The 24,001-nt window shown below is 34.7% G+C and overlaps 1 protein-coding gene across 2 annotated transcripts; it reads right to left on the minus strand.

Moving 5' to 3' along the window:
• Positions 1–8,832: 8,832 nt before the first annotated feature.
• LOC126818249 (elongator complex protein 3) lies at positions 8,833–23,377 on the minus strand. Of its 2 annotated transcripts, XM_050545558.2 has the most exons (17): positions 23,243–23,377; positions 22,121–22,223; positions 21,130–21,220; positions 19,546–19,593; positions 19,089–19,159; positions 18,189–18,252; positions 17,839–17,907; positions 16,601–16,755; positions 16,136–16,216; positions 15,908–15,988; positions 13,634–13,760; positions 13,360–13,432; positions 12,798–12,918; positions 11,943–12,099; positions 11,123–11,350; positions 10,454–10,535; positions 8,833–9,473 (listed from the first exon to the last, which is right to left on the minus strand). In XM_050545558.2, the coding sequence occupies exons 1-17, from the start codon at positions 23,262–23,264 to the stop codon at positions 9,385–9,387; spliced, it is 1,662 nt and encodes a 553-aa protein (XP_050401515.1). In that variant the 5' UTR covers positions 23,265–23,377; the 3' UTR covers positions 8,833–9,384. The 2 variants fall into 2 exon arrangements, with proteins under 2 accessions (XP_050401515.1, XP_055956625.1); XM_056100650.1 differs by lacking the exons at positions 22,121–22,223; positions 23,243–23,377 and adding an exon at positions 21,772–21,775 and having other exon boundaries at positions 21,130–21,219.
• Positions 23,378–24,001: the final 624 nt, after the last annotated feature.

Below are 24,001 nucleotides of genomic sequence, written 5' to 3' on the forward strand. Positions count from 1 at the left end.
TTGCTTAACACTGATAGGTGGTTGGGCCTGTCCTGTGGTGCGTTGACGTACACACGTCAAAAAACAACAAACATTATTATATCTACCCGGAACAAAATTATCTACATAATTTCAACCAAGCTTCTGCTATTTTATTGCATGATAATATGCAGTTTTCTTTTGGTAACATACATTTGTGCCCGTGTTATTGAGTGCATTATGAGTGTAAACTATATAACTCATATTATGGGGAGAGAGAGAGAGAGAGAGAGAGAAATGGGGTTTAACGTCAACTCGACACAAACTAGGTCGTTTCGGGACTAACATATGTTTCAATTTTATTTCAATAACTCGCTTGCGCATAGGGGTCTTTAACAGTGGGAGGAAACCAGAGGACCCGGAGAAACCCATGAGATTGCGCATATGCGACCCCACTCCTTGTCACATACAACCGGGGAATCGAAACCACGCCAGTTGACTCAATGACAGACCTTATGATTCAGCGCGCACGTGCTAACTAATCGCCCCCCCCCCCCTCCTCATATGATGGCATGATACTCAAATGCAAAGTAGTGGAAAACAAGGAAAGGGAAAAGATTTGAAATATGTCCCATTTCATATTAAAACAATAATGTGTGTTAACCGTTATGCCTACCGGTTCACCCGGGGCTTTCTATAAGGGTAATTTAATGGAGTTGGTTTTGCAATAATATTTTGGTTCTGTGATGTCTTGGGATTGTTAGAGTTGTTCGGTGCCATACATAAAACACCGAGCAGCATTTTTTTTATTCTTAAATAACAGACATTGCAGGACAATAACCAGGACTAACAAAGATCCATGTAACAATGCACGGTTCCAATACTTGTTGCAAATGAATCCAAATTAAAACCTTAGCCATCTTTGATATGAAACAAACTTATGTTATATGTTGATATTAAAATAACTTTTATTTAGACTTTCTGTTCGCAAAATCATTTTGGTGGGCCCGGGTTAAGTTGCATCATTTTCACGATGGCAAATTGAGCACTGTAATGAAAACCTCTGCCCCCCCCCCCCCATCCAATTCCTCTTCGTACCCTAAGCACGTGCTTATTTTGCATAATGGCAAATCTGTCTGTTCCTTCAGCATGGGACCTATTTTAGATTTACAATGACGTTTCACTTCTTTTTTTAAGTGTATTAATGAAACAAGAGCTAGTAAACCACCCCCCTGTTTTGTATTATTTTATGCGGTAAATTTATAGATCGCAATATATATGTGTACATTATTCATAAAATTACATTTTATTGTGATGTTGTCATATAAGAATGTAGAGTATGATTGTTTCGATATGGCTGACTTGGGATTATTTACAACACCGCGGAATTCAGGGAATGTAGAGAAACAAATAAAAGGATATCCCAGTCGATAAATGTAATAAGAATGGAATGTGGTGGAGGTTTCCCCATCATGTACACTTAGCAACGATATAAACATCACGCTGAATGCTAATAATAGACCAACTATATAAGATGATCCAGTCGGTGATCTCGATAACATTGACAGGGAAGCAGTCAGACCAGTTTGATGGTATAGATAAAAGTTATGAACACAATTATATTCGATAGATTGTAGATATATTGGCTTGTCACAGAGAGAGAGAGGGGGGGGGGGTAACACGTGACTAAACGGATCGTTTCAGGAGAGACAAAGGGCGAGGCCGGGGTGGTGGGGAGAGAGAGAGAGAGAGAGAGAGAGAGAGAGATCTTCGAGGTTAGACAGGCGACACTGATAATCTAAAACGCATATATTTGACCCTAATAATAAATTTCCATCATACATATTGTTCTCTTTAAAATCCCTATCTATTTAAATCTATTCCATTGTCATAAAATCCCAGCTTATATATTCCCTTGACAAAAAAAAACCCCTATATATTCCCTCGATACAAAATAAAACATATAGGATAGGCCTACATTCCACTTGTCATAAAATGCCAATCAATATATTCCCTAGTCATAAAATCCCAATACATTGTAATTAATATGATATTCACATCTTCATAAACACCAACCTTATACACCTCCACCACTTCCGTCGCTTGTGCAATATTGGAGGCAAAGGGGGTGGGGGGCAAACTGCCACGTGACAATGTTCGTTTCTGCCAAGGCCGTGATTCGAATTTGGGACATTCTAGCAAGGAAACCCGAGACGACTTTTCCAATATTGAAGTAAAGGGGGAAAACTGATTTTGAACATTTAATAATTTCAACTTCCCTTTACCTTTAGCAGTTATGATATCATACTGAACGAATTTCTGAAAACCTCTGTAAATTTTAGAAATTGAGTTTCTGAGACTTGTGAAACAGATTATAAATTGGATTACCCAATACATTTTATTTCGATTTTGATACGCTTTATAATAAACTAACATAATGAATGAGTCAATTTTTAGTTTAACTGGTAGGGTGGCCTGTCCAACCTCGTGGGTTTTGTCCGGGTCCTCTGGTTTCCTCCCACTGCTAAAGAGCCCTACACGCTAGCAAATTATTGAAATAAAATTGAACCATATGTTAGTCCCGAAATGACCTGGTTTGTGTTGAGTGGACGTTAAACCCCATTTCTCTCTCTCTCTCTATCTCTCTCCCTCTCTCTAAAATGAATGAAATGAAGTTTAACGTCATACTTTTATCTACAAATGAAGACGGACATATCCCCCGCAGTAAGAAAGAGTCCTATTTTGAATTCCAACTGTCTAGGGTGTTGTTTACGTACACGCCAGGGAGTCGCGGTGGCTCAGTGAGTAAGATGTTGGATTGCTAACCTGGAGCTCCCGTGTTCGCCCCTGAGAAAGTTCAATGGTTCCTCTTTGTCATTGGAATGGGACGGAGGGCCTGGCCAGTGTTAACTTTAAAACAGGACGAAAAAACGAGATCCCATGTAGGCCTTCACACTGTCGTGTACGTAAAAGAACCATCGACAGTTGGAATTCGAAATAGGAGCAGGGCAAAATTTCTCTCATAGCACACTGTCTTCATTACCCCAGTCGCATTACCCCAGTCGGTGCAGCAGAGCAGTAGGGCGTTAAACCCCATTTCATTTCATCTCGTTACACGTGCATGCCAACAAGACTTTGGTTTTTCGTTCCATCTAGATGGTGTTCATTATCAAACCCTCCGTGCTACACCACTGACAGGGAGAAACCCACGCCAGAAATTTCACGGGCTTACTCACTGAATCACCGTGGCCATGTTATTGTGTTCATGCAAGTCAGTTTGAATTTCACGTTTCACAAACGTGATCGAACACGTGTACCTGTATCAGAATTTGAATTCGTTAATTCTGTTATTGATGGAAATTAAAATCGTGTTTATGTTGATTCGTGTTATCCCGTCATTTCTATATCGATATAGTCCATAAGCACGACAATATACACAAAATCATATAATTGCTACTTGGATGTGGATGAAAATAAAATTAATCTCCAAATATATCCTTCGTGCCATATATACGACAGAGCATACAGGTAATTATTTTAAATACAGACGGTGGGTCTATGCTTATAATAACTAATATACGTGTATTAATTAATAACTACAAACAGGTTATATGTGTGGGATTCGCCGCGCGGTAAACATGTTGATTTTACAGTTATTTAAGGTGATCTAGTTACATATGCAATGACCGTAGAAAAAAGCCATGGTCGTACAATGCAATATAAATATTAAGGGTGGGGCACTCCCTAGATTATGTTTTGAAAAATAACTGAAATTTCCTATAAATTATTGGTCATTCAGACGGGCAAATGTCCTTAATCGGGGATTCAAATTGTTTTTTTTATTTCGTTCCCGCAACCACCTGTTCGTGCACGGTTAGACCATAGGTTTTCTTCCAACCAAGTTGGTTATGCTTACTATACCCTTGTCAGTCCTGCAGACATTATCAGACGCGAGAACCCGTATATTAGAAGAAGTAGTGTAATATTTTTATAGTCAAAAGAATAACATCTTACCAAGAATTTGAATGACAACGGTTTAAAAACTCTGATCGTGTGTAAATATGTTTGTTTTGTTAATTTATTGTTTATTTGTATCTGACATGTGTATACAATTATTGACTTTGTTTCACTGACCACCTATGACAATTATATTTTATTGGAGAGGACTCCCTTGCAAGTTTTAGTAACTTTTGTCCGATCCGTTTAGTTTAATGTCATAAAATATGTTTAAACTAATGGTTGATTCCACAAACCTAGGCTAGTGTGAAATGCCCTCGAAATCCCCATTTTCCCATGGACTGGATCCCCGGATCCCTTTTGACGAGATGGTGGGGTGAGGGGCTTTAGAGACACTTTATACGTCACCAAAGCAGGCCAACTCCTATCAACTACAAATTACAATTTTTTCCCATTCTCACATGTGTAGAGATACAATTTGCAAAATAACCCTTGTACAGATGAAATTCGAGGAGGAGTATTATGGATATGACACTGTCCGGGCAAAACTCTCTTTTCCCGTATTCCTATATCAACAGCGAAGACCCACGCAAAGTTGATTCATATATTAATTAAGTCTCTTTGATTTTTTTTTATCAGATATGAACCGACACCGTATATGTCCTGATATCGCCGTGTAATAAAATAAGTAAATGGATAGGTCCAAATATAGGTTTATTAAGTTATTACTGTGTATGGCGGTCATACTCACAGCTGTGAACAAGACAGATAAAACCCGATGTTTCAAGTCCGTATTAAATTACGAAAGCATTACGAGACATCGCCTTTTACAGATAAGCTGACAAGCTCGTTAATGATAGTCAGTATTTAAATACAAATAAATGATACTTTTATCTATATAATCGCAAACAAAAGTGTTACATATCAAAGGGCAAAAACTAGTCATAACTGACTCAGTATTTAGCAATCGTTCGTATTTTCGGCCAGGTACCAAGATTTGTGCATTAAGTAACACGCCACAGAAATGAAATGCAATGGGTTTTAACGTCCTACTTTTTTGCACCAACCGGGAAATTGAAGACGGGCATCCATGCAGTGGACTATGAAGGAAGTTTTGAAAGGAGGGTGGCGTTTCCGCTTACTCTTCGTCGCATTCCAACTCCCAAGGGTTCCTTTACGTGCTTGCCGACGTGTACACGAAACCTTGGTTTTTCGTCCTATAGTACCACTGACAAAAGGAAACCACGCTGGAAAACCCTGAGTAACTTTCTTAGCCAACACCGAGATAGATACCGGGCTCCAACGCGGCACAGAGAGCTAACAAGGGTTAGGATTATTTTGAATCTCTTTCTATCTTCTTCACCAAAAATTGTATTTGAACTGTGCTCATTATAGTAATGTCCATAAGCATGTCTACATTAACTATTATAGTGCTTTATTTATTACTTTTCCATTTGTAAAATTGTATTTGGTAGCCTGCCAAAAAGGGGTAGTTTGGTGACTGAGTGGTCCAGGATGTACAGTAGATCATAGGACATGTCATAGGACATTTGCCACGTTTCCGATTTTCAAATCGTTCGGCCTTGATATGTTATCGAATTTCTAATTGTTCTTGTAATTTAGTCGCCACCACGTATGATATATGCATTTGAATATTTTTCAAGTTTCAAGATCAGCGGTCAGTCTTACCTATTTTAAACAAAAACATGTTGATTGTTATGATCGTGATTTATTTATTAATTTTGTGCTATCAAAAACTATATTTAGAACACAGTGTAAACAGGAACAGATGTGTTGACTGTGGAAAATAACAGGTAAACAATACAGCCAGGAGTAATATAATATTATTAAAACCAATTGCGCAATAATATATGTCCGGTTTTGATTCGACGCGTGTGAAAGGCAAAGGGAGATAAATCCAGTTTAACGGCCTACTCCCACTATTCATTGTCTCGTCATCAAATCTCTTCGTCTGCGTTATTTTAGTTGGTACCATTTAATCCACGCCTTGGTCGAATCATAAGGAATCATATCAGACTTCCAAAGGTATAGTAATATAAGCGAACTTTTTTTATGAATAAAGTCATTTTAGATTTAGTTGTATGCTATTCTGACAGTATTGGTGTCAGCCAATATTACATAATAATATGTGATAGAACTGATTAAACACATACCAGATATCATATTAACACGGAGATCATTACTGTGGTGGATGCGTAACGAAGATTTGAAGAAACCGGAAGTGACGCAAGCAAAAGGAAAACACGAGTAATCCTTATATTTCTGACTGAAGGTAAGAGCGATAACAGACGAAACGTTTTAATATTAGACTGTTTGAGGACATCTGTTTTAAGCGATAATTCTAGTTTATCGCCACGTGGATCACAAATCGCGAAAAAGCAAGAACGCTTGGCCTATTTCACGATGAATATTGTGCTTATAGAAACATCAATAATATAATTGTTTAAAACTCGAAACAAGCATGTGCATAACGGTTTATTATTACAAAGTCATGTCAATTATAATTCTACAGACTACACCACGTAGATTACAAATGGCAAGTCTGCGTTCGACTATGAACGCGATCTTTATTCCATTTGCCATCAACAACAAAAATATTTGCAAACTTGTAGCCTATCCAGATTGAATTTCAGGCCTGATTTGTACATTTTATGCCCCTTTGTAATTTTCTTTTTCGTGGGTGTGGTATTTTGGAGAAATTTTAGTATGCCGCTGTGTACGAGGTAGGCTACGCTTACTCTTTCAAAAACACCTCATACCACTTCCCATGTGTGCACTGTATCATAAGGGGTGTCATTGAGTCAACTGGCGTGGTTTCGATTCCCCAGTTGTACTTGACAAAGAGTAGGGTCGCCTGTCCAACCTCGTGGATTTTCTCCGGGTCCTTCTGTTTCCTCCCACTGCTAAAGACACCTACGCGCAAGCGAATTATTGAAATAAAATTGAACCATGTGTTAGTCCCGAAATGATCTGGTTTGTGTCGAGTGGACGTTAAACCCTCTCTCTCTCTCTCTCTCTCTCTCTTTGGTATGAATAAATTTAACTAGGCTTATATGCATTCATATTTATTGTCAACTGTGCTTTACTTCACAATTAGTAATCGATTAATACCTGAAAATAGCCACACCTGGCAGTCCTGCTGCCAGATTGCCTGGAAATCATTTAAGTTGGGGAGCTGAGGGGCCCCTTTCTAGTGCAGGGCCCAATTTCGGGAAATTGGTCATATGTGCCAAAAACCGGACCTGGTATACAAATACATTTGTCTGATTTGTAGTAACCGAAAACAAGCGAATTTCACATTTTGTTCAAATCTGACCAGATCTATACATATGTTGAATTACTTTGTATTTTCACAGATTGAAAAGAAATAAAGTTCATTTGTCGACAAACTTATTGTTATTTTCAATATACATATATATATATGATGCTTCCATTGACACCCATTCTTTCAACTGACAACACCTTGGTATTAAATTGAATAACTTCTTCAAGTTTAAAATGTGTTGTGTAGTCGTAAATATGTTTGGCCATATCTTTGTTGTGTGGGAAGTGGCATTGTTATTGAAAATGAAATGCAAATAAGAGAGTTTAATGACGCATATTGGTCAGTCTTGCCTCGTTAAACAATATCATGGTGATTATCTAATCGTGATTTATTTATTAATTTTGTGGAATTAAACTCTATATAAATATGTTGACTGTGGCGTCTGTGGAAAATAACAGGTAAACAATACAACCAGGAGGAATATATTAAAATTAGGCTAAATTGCGCAATAAAATTATGTCCTGTTTTGATTTGCTCAGCTGTTTACCGGTCAGATGTAAATAACTAGGGCACTTGCAGATATCAAGGTCACAATCCTCGGTAACAATCACGTGCCCTAGCCTGTTTACATCTCGTGACCATGACAAAATCTGGAGGTGGCCTTAATATTTAGACCTTACCGCTGCCTACACGAGAATCGTGTGAAAGTCAAAGGGGGGTAAATCCAGTTTAATTTCCTACTCCCACTATTTATTCTCTCTCCATCAAATCTATTCGTCTGCTTGTTTATCCACGCCTTGGTCGAATCATAAGGAATCTTATCAGACTTCCAAAGGTATAGTAAGAGGTATTTTTATGAATAACAAATTTTAGATTACTGCGTTTGTTTTACGTGCACTTGTGTCGGCACAGGTAGACCTACGTTTTCTGTCCCTTTCAAATGACCACTTTCCTTGAAGCTTCTTCTCACCCTACCACACCCCATGATTCAAGTGGCCTTTTGGAAATTTGATATGTATTTTACTACAACTTGAGACAAATCTGCTACTCCATCGCTAACATTTTTAACTTTTTGATTTGGGTTAAAATGACGATTTTATTGAATTTTAAATATTGCTTTGTTTTGTGGGATGACAATCTGTCTTGGCTGAAATTTATCAACACAGTAAATGAAACTAAAATTGGATTTGTGTTCGACTCTTGCATTATGTTGAATACAAATATAATATGTTATATTTATAGCACGGCTTTCATGAGTTAACAAGTTTAAACATCAAGACGAATGAAGGGTGCTATAAATATGACATGTAACATTGACAACTGCTCAACATGCTTATTGTTATTGCACAGAAAACCCACCCCACTTCTCTATATGATTTCTACTAAAACTAGTGTAAACCAGCAAAAGTGTGCATTAACATTGAACATGTCTAGTTATTGCATGGTTAAGCTCCACACAATCTACTAGAGGGAAAACAATCTGCTTATTCAAACGAAAAGGACAAAGGAAGATTTCCCATCCATGTTACAAATGAAATTAATTACATGTATATTTGTTTTCTTGTTGAGAATTCTAATCCCCCTTAAATTATTAAATAATTGTGAAATGAATGAAAACTAACAATAAAAACAAGGGTTTAATTATATATTACATAATAATTTGTACAATATTTTATATAGAATAACATATATATCAATGTCATCAAAAACAATATTTCATTTTTTTCTCGCACTTTTACAGAGAGATGTAACATGATTATAATAAGTAAGCCATGGCGGATCTAGAGACCATGGATAAGGGGGCCCATGCTGCGAGTGCCATGGGTGCAATGCGCACAACGGAGGGTACGAGTGTCCTTCCCCGGAAAATTTGTAAATCTAGAAGACTGGAAATGCCATTTACAATGATCTGAGACAAAAATCTGGTTCTAAAATAATGAATTATAATGGGGGCTTTCTTAATTAGAAATCCAGATGGGACAGGGGGGAGGAGGGGAGGTCGTGAGCCGGATCCCCCCCACACACACACACTAGATCTGCCATCATTTTGTATATTAATATCTTGATTTTGAGATTATTTGAGTGCAGCTTTGTAATACATATTCAGGTTCTACAGATCTAGAATGATATCAAGTTTTGGCCAATAGCTGTTGAATTTAATTACTTGGCTATCCAGTCAATGTTTATTCCTCAGCTTTGTTAAGTAATTTAGTCATATATGGTCCTTCTAATTCATATCCAATTTTTCTATAATAATTTCTTGTACCAACACCTAATAACAGAAACAATAAAAATAAAGATACAATTAATTGTCCTGTGAACCAATAAAACTTTCCAGAATCGAGACAGAACTTAGCTAACTGCCACACATAGTAAGCTTATTCTATGATCACACAGTTACAGCCTTGTTCTGCTGGTTGTGTAATCCTTGTTTCATTGCAATCAAAAGTACTAAAACATTTGTTAGCTAGGTGAACTCCTCAAATTAAAAGTGTTATTAGGGGTTATAAAAGGTTGAGTTTTAAGCAAAGTTTCATGTAGTGGTCGTGATGATTTTTAAAAATTGAACTTTTAGACAAAATTTTATGGAGTGTCTGTGATGACTTTTAAAAAATTGAACATGTTTACAAAGATTAATGTGCCGATTGTGATGACTTTTAATAACTGAACTTTTTAGCTAAGTTTTATATAATGCTTGCGCTTTCATCTTAAATTTCCGTGATTATATGTATAATTCATTTTTTTTTTTATTTAACAAAATGTAATAGCGCCGCGGAGCAGTAATTTTTACTGGAATGCAGACACTTTATAAATTCATTATATTATTATTATTATTATTAATTATAACTATCTAGAGTTTACTCTAGCTTGGTGTTGAACTGTGTCCTTCAATAAGATACTTTCTGTCTTCCAAGTTACCAAGATCTAACAAGGTACTGGCTCAGTATCCATAATTCAAGATAAAATTAATGTAGCACAAAATATACGAGTTGCAGAGACATGGGGAATGACCTTTAAATGGAGATAAGAATATCATAGTATGTTCTACACCTCAAGGCATGGGTAATGACAGTAAAACACAGAGTTACCCTCCTAGTAAGATGAAAGATATCAAGAATATGTAGGATACTTTATTATAAAGCTGAGACTTATAGAACAAAGTAAGTAAACTTTAACAGTTAATTTAGCCAAGGATTTTCCTAAAAGCATTAAGCCATAATATCAATTCCATCAAATGAGGTGAATCCTTACCGGAAATAACAGCCATTTTCCATGAACCATGTTCTTCTCTTGCTATTCTTTCTGCTTCTTCCATTAATAACATACCAAATCCCTAGAATATATTGATACATTTAACTAAAACAATTCTACTTTATCTTATACTATCTTGTTAACTTTTGTCTATGCCATAATTGTGTAGGTATATACACGTGATCAGTGGATACAGTCAGTATGTTTACTCCTTGAATGTACTAGATTCGAGATTTTCTCAACATAATAACTGATTGGAAAACATATTCAAAACTTCTGGGAATCGTTTTTTACGAAAAATGAATTGAAATGAAATGGGGTTCAACGTCCGACTAGGCTAATGAAGACTACAGCCTACTCTTATTTCAAATTCCAACTGTTATTTTAATTAGCTTATTGGTGGCTTGTTTGACAAGTGCTGGTGTTACTGGAAACGGTGGTTAACCTAATTTATTGTAGGCTTGTGTTACCAACAATAGGCTACTGCAATGGTCCAAACAGTGTACTAATTTACTTATTTAATTTATTTTAGCATCAAACAGAATGACTGAACAGATTTTTAACTGAGATAACTTTCTTTTTTTTTCAAAGATTGAGAGAATTTTCATAAAGTCTCCATTCAATACACATTGGTTTGTTTTTTTAAAATGCTATCTCAAATTGAATTACCTGATGTTGAAACTTTGTAGGATCACGAGCATGTACTGGTACTACACTTCCATAAACATGTAATTCTCTAACTACAGAACAACCACCTGTTAATTCTGGGCGGAATGTATCCTCCGAACATTTACGTAACCTCAATAAACCAATCAAAATGTCTTGTTCAGGATCTTCATATGATAAAAATGTTTCCCAGCCTCCATTAGCAACATAATCTCTTCGAATTAGTTCCGCCTGTAAAGATTCCAATAATAAACATTAACCATTTGAGATTAACATATGGTATTCATTCTACAGTTATGTACGAAATGCTAAGAAGACAAATTATAACTTGAGGCAGCATTTCCATGCAGGTCTACTCTTTATCAAATTCCAACTGACAATAAATGTTTTATGTGCACTACCAATGTGTTCAGAGGATCATGGATTTCTATCCCATTCTAGACTTATCCTTGCAAAGTACCACAAATGAGTAGAGGATTATTGATGGCATAAATTGAAATTCTCTAATTATAGAATAACTATATTGAAGATTCACAGAGAGAGAGGGGTCATTTCGGCACTAACACATGGTTCAATTTTATTTCAATAATTTCTTGCGTGTGGGGGTCTATAGCTGTGGGAGGAGACCGGAGGACCCAGAGAAAACCCATGAGATCGGACAGGCGACCCTACTCCTTATCATGTAAAACCGGGGAATTGAAACCACTCCAGTTGACTCAATGACAGACCTTATGATACAGCTCACACATGCTAACCATTCGGCCATCCAACCCCCCTTTCACAAAGAGAGAAGACATCATTGTCTTAATACATGATTTCTTACCTCATATGGTTGAACTTTGTGGTGTATTTCCTGTATACCAACTTCTCGGGTTCTAACATCACGACATTGTGTTCCTAAATCTTTCATTCTGGCTAAAGCTAGTTCTCGTAAATTACCATGTTCAACACCAGATGTTACTAAAGGCATCGGTATATCTCTGTAAAAACATCAATTATTTAAGATTTTAACTACATAGCGATCAATTCAACTCCATATTCCTGAAGCAATGTTTCAGAATAATTATCTTTCTCTTGTGCTCGTTTCTATGTAGGCTAAACACCATTTATTTAACAGCGACCTTGTAGACAAATGAAATTATAGCTAGCATGTTTTGCAATGGTTAAAGATCTGATAATGCTCATTACCATTACATCAGGAATTTGATTCAACCTGATTGTTTCAAGGCCTTTACACTGAATCCAACGTATGGACGTAAACATGTGATGGTCATAGTATGAGAAACGACTGCTTGTATCGCAGTCACTATAACATTGCTTTCTTGGTTTATTTTCAATATTCCACCCCGGAATTCTTGTCATACCAACAGTTGTAAGGGATGTAAACAAGTCAATGTAGCAGCCTAGGCACAGCATCAAAGGACATGGGAGCTAATTTCAAAAAGACAGGAGCTTGATTTTAAATTTTTATACATGTTTTAAATAATAATTATAGTAAAAGAGCAAATAACATATTGTTTTAAATTCATTAATATATAATTTCATCATTTTGTATTTTTTCAAACAGAACTCATCATTTTAGCCATAAAATGACACTAAGCTTATTTTCTAAAAGAGTTCTTCACTTTGATTTCCAACAGTTTTTCAATATTTTCTAACTGCTTTAGACATATCTAACCTCTGAACTCTGTAGATTCGTGTCCATGGTGGTACTAGTGCCAGTATCCTAGCAACTAGATCAATAAGGACACTAGGGGGATAACTCTTATATCTTCCTGTTTTCCACAATTCATACAAACCTAAAATACAATAAAATAGATATAGTTTATTAAACATATATTAAGCCAGCATCAACAGTCAGAAAGGTATCCTTTATAAAAGATATCCTTAAATCCTTAAATTTAAACCTGTGTGGGCTAAAAGAAAATGAACATGGCCATACAAAGTAGTTTAAAGTACTTCGCAAATGTAATCTTACTTGTTTTATATTAATACAGTTTTATTAGACATGAGAGATGGACTATGCCAAAATTATCTTGAAACAAAATCAATTTTACATCTGTACAAATATCTTACGTGCATACTAATATCAAAGGAATAAAATGTGCATACTAATAGAATTAGACTACTAAAAATCAGAGGGTACATTAGGTAACACTTTGATTTGAATAATAGATTTTATTTTTAACTATATAAACCAAGTTTGTTCACACGAATATTGGGAAATAAATTATACAAACCTGTTCCTCTGATAACTAAAGTGGGATAAATCTTCAAACCATCTGGTCTAAAATCTGGATTCTCAAAAAATTCCTATTCAAAATGAAGATATAAAATATGATGTAAATCACCTATTGCACAAAGCATATCTATTAGCCTATGAACCTCACTAATTAATGCATTTATTTGACAGAAAATAATTTGTATAGAATCTAGCCTGTATGGTCCAGACACTACACAATACAGATAATAGTAACACAAATTTGTTCAATATGAATTTACGAATGTACTTACAATAAACTGTTCTATATCTCTTTCCCAACCAATATTAGGTAAATCAGGCATCATATGTGATACAACTTTAAAACCAGCATCTTTAGACATTTGAAAGGATTCACATGTAGCTTTTACTGTATGACCCCTGAAACATTAACAGGACAATGTTAATAGGTTGGATTGGACTTGGAGATATTCTTACTAATGTGTTCACGACTTTAAATTATTGCATAGTTATTCTTCAAATGTTTTTAACATGATTTTTTCTATACACAATATCATTATCAGGGATGTTCACAATTTAAACAAGCCAACAGTGAGGCTGATGTCCCCCGCCGAAATCCGCAAATAAATAGATGCCACATATTAATTAATCGCACATCTATTTTTTTCAAAAGTATCGACCAATCAAACTGTTTATCAACTTTACACTAAATTTCATCACTCTCTATCAGACAGAATCAAAGTTATATTGTCCCAAAGCATCGACCATGGAAATTGCTTATCTCTGCTTAGCTTGAGATCGATATGTTAATCATTGAACTCAGTCAAGACGAACATCTACATCAAGTTTAAACATTCTACCTCAATTAGAAGCAGTGTGAACATTTTAGCTCAATTAGAAGGAGAGTTATTGTGTTCCGAAGTCTCGGCCAATCAAATTGCTTATCGCTCTGCTTACCCTGAGCAGAAAATGCTCATCATCGAACTTAGTCAAGGTACTGATGTAATAAAACTATACACCAAGTTTCATCACTCTCACTTAATTAGAACTAAAGTTATCGTGTCCCAAAGCATCAACCAATCAAATTGCTTATCTCTGCTTACACTAAGCAGAAAATGCTCATCTTCGAACTCCATCAAAGCATTGACCTAATATACACCCACGCCAAGTTTGAACATTCTAGGTCAATTAGAAGGAGAGTTATTGTGTCCCAAAAAGTGTGACGGACAGACAGACGGACGGACAGGCAGGCGGACAGACAGACAGACGGACGAACCCATTTTAATAGTCCCCTGCTTTCTTCAAAAGGCGGGGGACAACTAAAGTTATCGTGTCCCAAAGCATCAACCAATCAAATTGCTTATCTCTGCTTACCCTAAGCGGAAAATGCCCATCTTCGAACTCCATCAAGGCATTGACCTAATCAACACATACACCAAGTTTGAACATTCTAGCTCAATTAGGAAGAGAGTTATCGTGCCCCAAAGTATCAACCAATCAAATTGCTTATCTCTGCTTACCCTAAGCGGAAAATGCTCATCTTCGAACTCCATCAAGGCATTGACCTAATAAACACATACACCAAGTTTGAACATTCTAGCTCAATTAAAAGTTATCGTGTCCCAAAGCATCAACCAATCAAATTGCTTATCTCTGCTTACCCTAAGCGGAAAATGCTCATCTTCGAACTCCATCAAGGCATTGACCTAATCAACACATACACCAAGTTTGAACATTCTAGCCCAATTAGGAAGAGAGTTATCGTGTCCCAAAGCATCAACCAATCAAATTGCTTATCTCTGCTTACCCTAAGCGGAAAATGCTCATCTTCGAACTCCATCAAGGCATTGACCTAATAAACACATACACCAAGTTTGAACATTCTAGCTCAATTAGGAAGAGAGTTATCGTGTCCCAAAAAGTGGGACGGACGGACAGACGGACAGACAGACAGACAGACAGACGGACGAACCCATTTTAATAGTCCCCTGCTTTCTTCGAAAGGCGGGGGACAATTAGATTGTATACAAATCTTAGATAAATCGGCCAAGCTATCAATAAGATATGGACATACAAATGTTTTAGTGGTTTTCAAGGATTTCAAGGCAGATCAGGACTTAGATATCCCACATTAGACTCAATTTATATTTTTTGGCACTGGATAAATATTTTGCATAACATAATTCATGTTTGAGTGAAAACTGGCTATCACGATATGATACAGAATCATTGAATGAGTTACTTTTAGTATTTACAAAGATGTCGACATTCGGCATCCACTGAAATAATCAACACATCTGACTATCGCTGAAATCTGACTGAATCAATGCCAGGAGATTATCTACCGTTGATATTTTGATTGTGGTTTCTTTATTAAATGTTATGTAACTACTTTGTAGCATGGATTAAGCTGTGAAAAATTAAATATTGTCTGAAAAAACCAAAGGATGATCAACAATTTTAACTTTCATGGGTATTTCTGCAAAATGTAAAGGAAATTGATGAAAAAGTGACTCATAAAATAATCAGTTTAGATTCATAAATGAAATAAATTAAATATAATATACCTATTAGTATCTCTGGCAATATCTTCATATACACTTTGTACTCCAATTTCTAAACGTGTACATCCATAATTTAACATATCACTGAAAATATTCAAGATATTGATTTTCATATAATGATTAGTTTAGAAATGTATTTGTTTAGAAATACTTCAATAATAAACAAACATACTTATATTTATCATAATAATTATTATATATCTTAAATAAACTAACAGTCTTCTGACATACCTTAAATGTTTCTTTAGACAATAATCAGGTCTGGTTTCTATGGTAATACCTATACATTTCGTTCTACTTTTCTCTGAAAACCTAAAAAAAAATACACGAGACAGAAAATATTTTTTGAAATACATGTAAATTAATTTAAAATAAGACAAATATTTATCTTTATTTCCTTTCTATTGCTAAAAAAAATACATTACAAAAACATATACATTAAAAAGAGTGTCTCTTGTTCAACTGAAAAAATACACGTCACAAAGAAACACTTATAAGTATGAAGGCCATGGGCATCACTGTAGCAAAGTTTTGGGGAGAAACCAACAACTTTTATAGCAAGCATCACCATATGAAGTATATCCCTAAATTAACTTGATGACTGCTTATCAGTAACATTATTTCCCCATTGATACTACAGACCATTTAGGCAACTTTAGACAGCACAATATCATATTTAAGAAAATATCAACTTACTTGACTGCTTCATTAACACTACAACTAGTATGACCAGACAGAGCATCATGTAAATTTCTAATAAAATAATCTCTATATTCTTCTGGTAAACTCATAAACGTTCCTCCCATTACAATAAACTCTACTTTATCTACACTATGTCCTAGTTGTTGTAGCTGAAAAATACAAAATAATCATATGACGAGACAACAGCAGGGGCTTCTTAATCTAAGCCTAGTAGCAATTGGTATCAGATGCATCAGAAATACTAAGCATACCATGCATTGAACACAATACCACCACAGCTTGTAACAGGATCTCCAAAACAGCCAGAATATAAAAGAAAATAATTTTGAGGTGTATGAGAACTTCAAGTAAATTAATTTATTTCTCCAAATATTTGATGCAATTAGCCATTGTTAAATTTTTCATTTGAAACCTGCCCAGCTAATCATAAAACAGTAAACACATCAGAGATAATCTAAAATGTCACTGTCTGTTACGACAACATAAGACAATACAGACACCACAAATACACCTACCAGCAGCAATGTTCACAAGATTTTATGAATTTAAAAGTAAACAAGGTGTTAACTTCAAAATATATAATCAAAATATTCTGAATTTCCAAAAGGTTCCTTATTATTCCCCTATGAACAATTTCACTAAGTTTCAATAAATTTATCACCGAGGTTAAAAAAACTGTTTCAACAACTCTAGTAATTCATTGTGTTAACATATTATTTCATAAATCTGAAACTAAAAGAAAGGATAACTCAGCACTTAGCCATCAAAAACATATTAAATTCGATAGGGTTCATCTTTATACTCTAATAAATAATCCCTATGAGATTTAAAATATTTTATCAAGAACTTTGTCCTGTACCAACTTCACAAGATTTCGTAATTCTGAATTTTGAATATCAATTGGGATCTTCCTTACGACCAAATGAACAATCTTTGCAAGTTTGTGAAAAAAATCCAACAATAGCTTGAGTGTTAACAAGAAAAGCGGACAGACGAACAAACAGAGTTGACAATAATATATGTGTACGTTCAAAGTAAATATGAATCCAAATAAAAAAAAAGAAAGAGAGGAATCCAGAACCAGCTGAATAACATAAACTTTGATGGGATCCAAATCACAATAAACTTGATACGGTGGTGACATGGGTATCACAAAACCATCTATTTTAACCAAAGTAAATGTGGGCGTATATAAAATATAAAGCACCAAGTGGTTAATATACTATATTTACCTGTTCCACTCTATGTCTAGTCTGTAAATATGGATTGTAACGAGCTCTTATAGCTCTCATTGATGTCGGCTGCAAAAATATTTATAATACTACAAATATAAGCAAATTACATGGGCACTATTCCTTTCTAATGTTTTCCGAAAATATCTAAATATTTGTTACCTAAAAATTATACAACAAAGAAATTCACACAATTGCGTTGATTACTTTCGATCTTTCCAGCTTTATTGAAAAGCGTTAATGGTCAATCACAAATAATATATTTACCATTGCACAAAATATACATATGATACTGTTTGTTTCTATCATGAGAATCATTCTGATCTTAGTATTAAATTGTTCAACTTTACCTCATAACCTGTATAAGATTGTGTCGAGTATTCAAAGTCAGAATCTGGACCGCCAGGACAATATCTAGTAAAATCAACAAAGATTTATCAGCATAAACACTTTATTAATATACATCATAGATGTGAGATAGGATATCTTCCAGAGAACTACATCATATCAGTCCAACATATTCGTATGTTAAAGATGCATTATGTAAGAGCTAAATTGCCCTATTGTTTTTGCAGATTTCTTTTGGCTTCAAATGTTATATAAACTATTATTTAGACATTTATTCACATGACAAGACTCCAATCAACTCTAGACCATCGGATGGTGGAGATTTAAATGGACTAAAACACGGTCACCATTTTATGATTTAATTTAAAAATTGCGTATCAAGGCTAAGACTTGAATAACAAGTACTGTTGTGATAATATACAGTCTATGCCACATCTTGTCAAAGCTTCAAACAGTGATAACTTCAATCAGAATAAAGTAATTCGAATGAAATATTCAATATATTCATTTTGCATTATCTATTTTTGAACTATTATGGCAAGAATGGCCAGTTCTTTATCTAAATCTTACATAATGTATCCTTAAATTTAAAGTTATATCCTTGAAATAGTTCTACATCAACAAGAAACTCCTTGTCAATGCAATACTGAGAGATCCTACATGAAAAAATTTGAAATGGAACCCCTATTTATAAACAGGACTTAATTGTGTACAGCAATATACAGAGATAAATAGTTCTCAGTAGCTGATCTTTTTTTAAGGCACAATTCAATATGCAAAAAAGAGACACGGTTTTATGTCAATACTTCATGGAAATAACTTCCAGCTATTGCCCCATGTTCCCTTAACTTGAATCATCATACCAAAAATTTTCATAAATTATAATATTACAAAAGACTTACACACAAATATTTCCTGTCATAGCAATATGAGGACATCGATGAGGTTTACACATAACAGCAACTACAGCTATCTGTTCAGAAAAAAAATCATTTCTATCATAAACAGACAATTTCAATAAGATCTGCAGTCTGAGTTTTACACAAGCTGAGGTTTTGTTCTATTAACATGTCTTTTCCAAATTGTTTGAATTTATTGATAAAAAGCTCATAGCATGATATTAGCTTTGCAGATATTTTTCTATTCTACGATATGTCCACTGAACAATGCTATAACTAAAAACTATCAGAGCAATCTGTTTATAGATCGCAAATCTTACTAAGGGTAGTAAATAAAAGAAAAATAGTTTACCAGGTAACAGAAACATATGCTCACCAGCAGCTTCAATAGCAGGACCACATTATAATCATCTCTATATGTATGTAACAATTAAACAAATAATTAATAATTATAACTTACCCCACTGGCTGTACGAACTGGCTTGGCTTTCAGTTTTGGTAGCAATGCCTTAAAAATAAACAAATTACTTTTACCAACAAGAATTGAAACAACTGTATCAGGACACCTGGTAGAAATAAGTTTAAACTAATAAAATTCACACACCAACCCTAAAAACCATCGTTAAAGGACAATATTGGTGCCAGTCATTATCACATATGTGATAGAGCTGGTTAAACACTTTCCAAATATAATTTTAACCTAGAGATCATTGCTACGATAGCTGAGTAATACAGGTTTCCTGAATCGGAAGTGACGAACACCAAAGGAAAACACGAGTTTTCCCAATATTGTCCTTTAAGAAAGTTATTACTGGAATATGAATTTGGTGCATCATGATTTGAACAAATGTTGTTGAAATCAAACGCTGCGGTCACTCAAACTGGTGATTACCAAACGAATGACTAGCTGCTGCATGAACCGTAGCAATGGTTGTCACTTCATACAACTTGAAATCACATAATAGAATCGATGACCCTGCTTGACTTATAACGCAGAGGCATGGAGACTAGTAACTTGTTGATGAACTGCAGGAATAATAAGATGAACCCAAATTCAGAATATCTTCTTCTTTATCATAACAGTGAGGCTGATGTCCTCCGCCAAAATCCCGATACATACTAATTAATTGCATTTATCTTATTCAAAAGTATTGAGCAATCAAACTGATTATCAACTATACACTAAGTTTCATCAGTCTCTATCAGATGCAATCAAAGTTATTTTGTCCCAAATTACTGACCAATGAAATTGCTTAGCTCTGCTTAGCTTTAGCGGGAAATGTTAATCATTGAACTCAGTCAAGACATTCACCTAATGAACATCTACATCAAATTTAAACATTCTACCTCAATTAAAAGCAGAGTTGTTATGTTCCAAAGTCTTGACCAGTCAGATTGCTTATCGCTCCTTAGCCTAAGCAGAAAATTCTCATCATCGAAATTAGTCAAGGTAAAGATATAATGAATCTATACTGGGAGTTTCATCGCTCTCACTTAATTATAACCAAAGTTATCGTGCCCCAAAGCATAAACCAATCAAATTGCTTATGTCTGCTTACCATAAGCAAACAATGTCCATCATCGACCTCCATCAAGGCATTCACCTATGAACGCCTACACCGAGTTTGAACATTCTATCTCAATTAGAAGGAGAGTTATTGTGTTCCAATGTCTCGACCAATCAAATTGCTTATCGTTCTGCTTACGCTCAGCAGAAAATATTCATTATCAAACTTAGTCAAGGTTTGATGTGATAAAACTATGCACCACGTTTGATCACTCTCACTTAATTTGAACTGAATTTATCATGTCCCAATGAAATTGCTTATCTCTGCTTACGCTAAGCCTAAAATGCTCATCTTTGAACTCCATCAAGGCACTGACGTAATAAACGCCTACACCAAGATTGAACATTCTAGCTCAATTAGAATGAGAATTATTGTGTCCCAAAAACTGTGACGGACGGACAGATCCATTTTGATAGTTCCCTGCTTTCTTTTTAAGGTCGGGGACAATTAAAATTATGTAATACGTAAAAACTTACTTTTTTGTATTGGTTGGGTACCGCAGCAATTATATCCACTAATCGTGGCTGACTTGGTAGTCCATATTTACTAGATATCTTTGTTTTTACTCTGAAACAAAAATACTGGAAGTGTCATTTAGATTTAATAAAGATATCTAACCTACATGTAACGGATGACTTTTCAAGTAAAATCATCTATAACTGACATTAATCAAAAGACGATTTTTTGTCTTAACAAGTAGATTTTCTAAACATGTCATTGATTTTAAAATATCATGTTTCTGACTTGCAAATGTAAGTAGGGGCCTAAACTAAGCTGAGACTTAGTCTAATTTCTGAGAGTGCATGTAATAATCAAGATATCTAAAATTATTTCTTTCCCTTTTTATAATGCTTTTACTTTTCATCTCTATATTGTATCACATATAAGTACATTTTGGGTGCTGCAGTGGCTAAAAGCTGGCTTGCACCTGATGTGGGTCGCGAAAGTTTCTCAGGACTGTCCAACCAGGCCCCGAGTTCACAAAGCATTCTCAGACTTAAGTTAAGAATTTACTCAACTTTCAATCACTGTTTATGATAAATATCTTTGATCCAGAAACTCAAAACTTTGCACATAGTTTCTTATTGATGTATTTGATACATTAAAACTACAAAAGTTTTATTAAGGGGCTATAGTTTAGTTAAAATAAGACAAACAATTTTGAGCAAATTCTTAACTTAAGTCTGAGAACGCTTTGTGAACCCGAGGTCTGGTTTCCCATTGTTTAGACATCTGGATGGGATGAAAAATAGAGGTCCCATGTAAGTACATGTTGGCGTGCACATAAAAGAACCAGGAGTAGGAGGTACGTGTAGTGCCGATGTCCGGGAAGCGTTTCCCTCATGGCACACTGAATGACTGCCTGTTTTCATTAGCCCAGTCGGTGTAGAAAAGTATGATGTTAAACACAATTTAATTTCATATTTATTTTCTAGGTGCTACGCTCTCTTTTCAATTTTATCTTACTTATTAAGGTTGATGTCTTTCCCTTCCTGATCAGCCTTGATTAATTCGTTGACAATTTCAGAAACCGTCATCATCATCAGTTCCTCCTTAGAGGCGACTGGCACTGAAAAAAACATTAATGAGGATAATTTCATTTGAGTTGTACAAAACCTTACAAGCATATGTTATAAAAGAAACAAATTCAATACACACAAAAAATATTCAATAATTGTTATTAAAGATTAGGATTGTAGTTACATCATAAAGTGACCCCCTCAGAAAAATTATGAAAAATATATATGTTATAATACATACAGTCTTATGTAAAACTGCAAAGTTATATGACTCTAGCATTAATATTGACTGAGATATGACTATTTGAATCGTGGTACCCTTTCGCAAGTTTTGAAACTACTGTTATGACTCGATTTTTGTGATCTGATGATTTTATTTCTTCTAGTCAGTTTATATTCTTGAAATTATGAGGTTTGTACGAGAATGTTATATAGATTAAAATTCTCTTACAAACCCCATAATTTCAAGAATATAAACTGACTAAAAGGAATAAAATTAGATCACAAAAATCGAGTCATATAACAGTAGTTTCAAAACCCGATTCAAATGGTCATAGGCCTATCTCAGTCAATATTAATGCTAGTGTCATATAAATTTGCAGTTTTACATAAGACTGCAAGTACTATAACATATATTTTTTTCATAATTTTCTGAGGGGTCACTTTATTACAAGCACAGGTCCAGTTGACATGATCATGGAATGACCCTTCAACCTGTATGTATACCAGTACTGTACTTAATGAAGTTAATGTAAAGGTTAGGTCCAAAAGGGTTTGACACCAAATAAACTACAACAGCGATACTTCATAACATTTCTGGAAAATCATTTCGCATTAAAATAATCTTTAAAATGCTGCGCATATTTTATTATTATTAAGTTTGAGACCTAGGCCTACACAAAAATCATAATTTTGACATACACATGTAGTTATTACTAGTAGTAGTCTAGTGGTAATACTAATACTTTAGTATGTAGAATTATAGTCAATGACTACGCTCATTATAGGCTAGATGAGTACCGTTTGTTGTGTATTTTAATAAGATTGGGATAGCTTTCAAAAAATTTACCTTTCTTTTTTGCTTTTACCATATTTCTTGATGTTGATCTCAAAAGACCTATTACTTTGGTTTCGTTGGCTATAAAATATTGCACATTATTTCGTGTTTACATGTGGGGTATACGACCTTCACCTTCCCTTACACGTATGGTTTCGTATAAATAATAGGCTAATCCTATTATAGAAAATATAACAATTTAGGTTCTACTGATAATAAACTAATAATTATATTTTGTTCTTTATACATAATTTGATGAATATGATGGTGTAAAATCTCCTTATATTATATTGTTAGATATCTGATGCGAAACTAACGACACTAATATTTACACATTATTTCCGGGTGAAACCAGTGCACTTCTGGTATTTTTGCGTCATTTAACGGTATATTTGATGTAATGATTCTTGGGAAACGGTGAAACTTAACAACATGTATTGTTTACAGTGGCTGATTCCGGTACTTTTGATACCGAAACCTTTGAACCCAGCGCTTATTTACAATCATGCAATGTTTATTGTCCTATATTTGACAAGTTTTTTTCTTGTCAGGAAACCGTGTACAATTTGCAGTTTGGTTTTCTTGGCTGCTGTGTTTTTGATTTGTTATAGCTGTGTGGGAAATTGTGTTTTGTGGCATTGTGCAGATGATGATTGTGAAGGTGTAGGATGTTAATGACTCCTTGAATCTGGGTTATAAATTTAAAACTAAAAAACAAGTACAGAATTTAGATGATCTTCTGTGGACAAGAGATGGTGAAGACAAAGCAAA

The sequence above is a fragment of the Patella vulgata genome, chromosome 4 (genome assembly GCF_932274485.2).
Source record: "Patella vulgata chromosome 4, xgPatVulg1.2, whole genome shotgun sequence".
Classification (NCBI taxonomy): Eukaryota; Metazoa; Mollusca; class Gastropoda; family Patellidae; genus Patella; species Patella vulgata.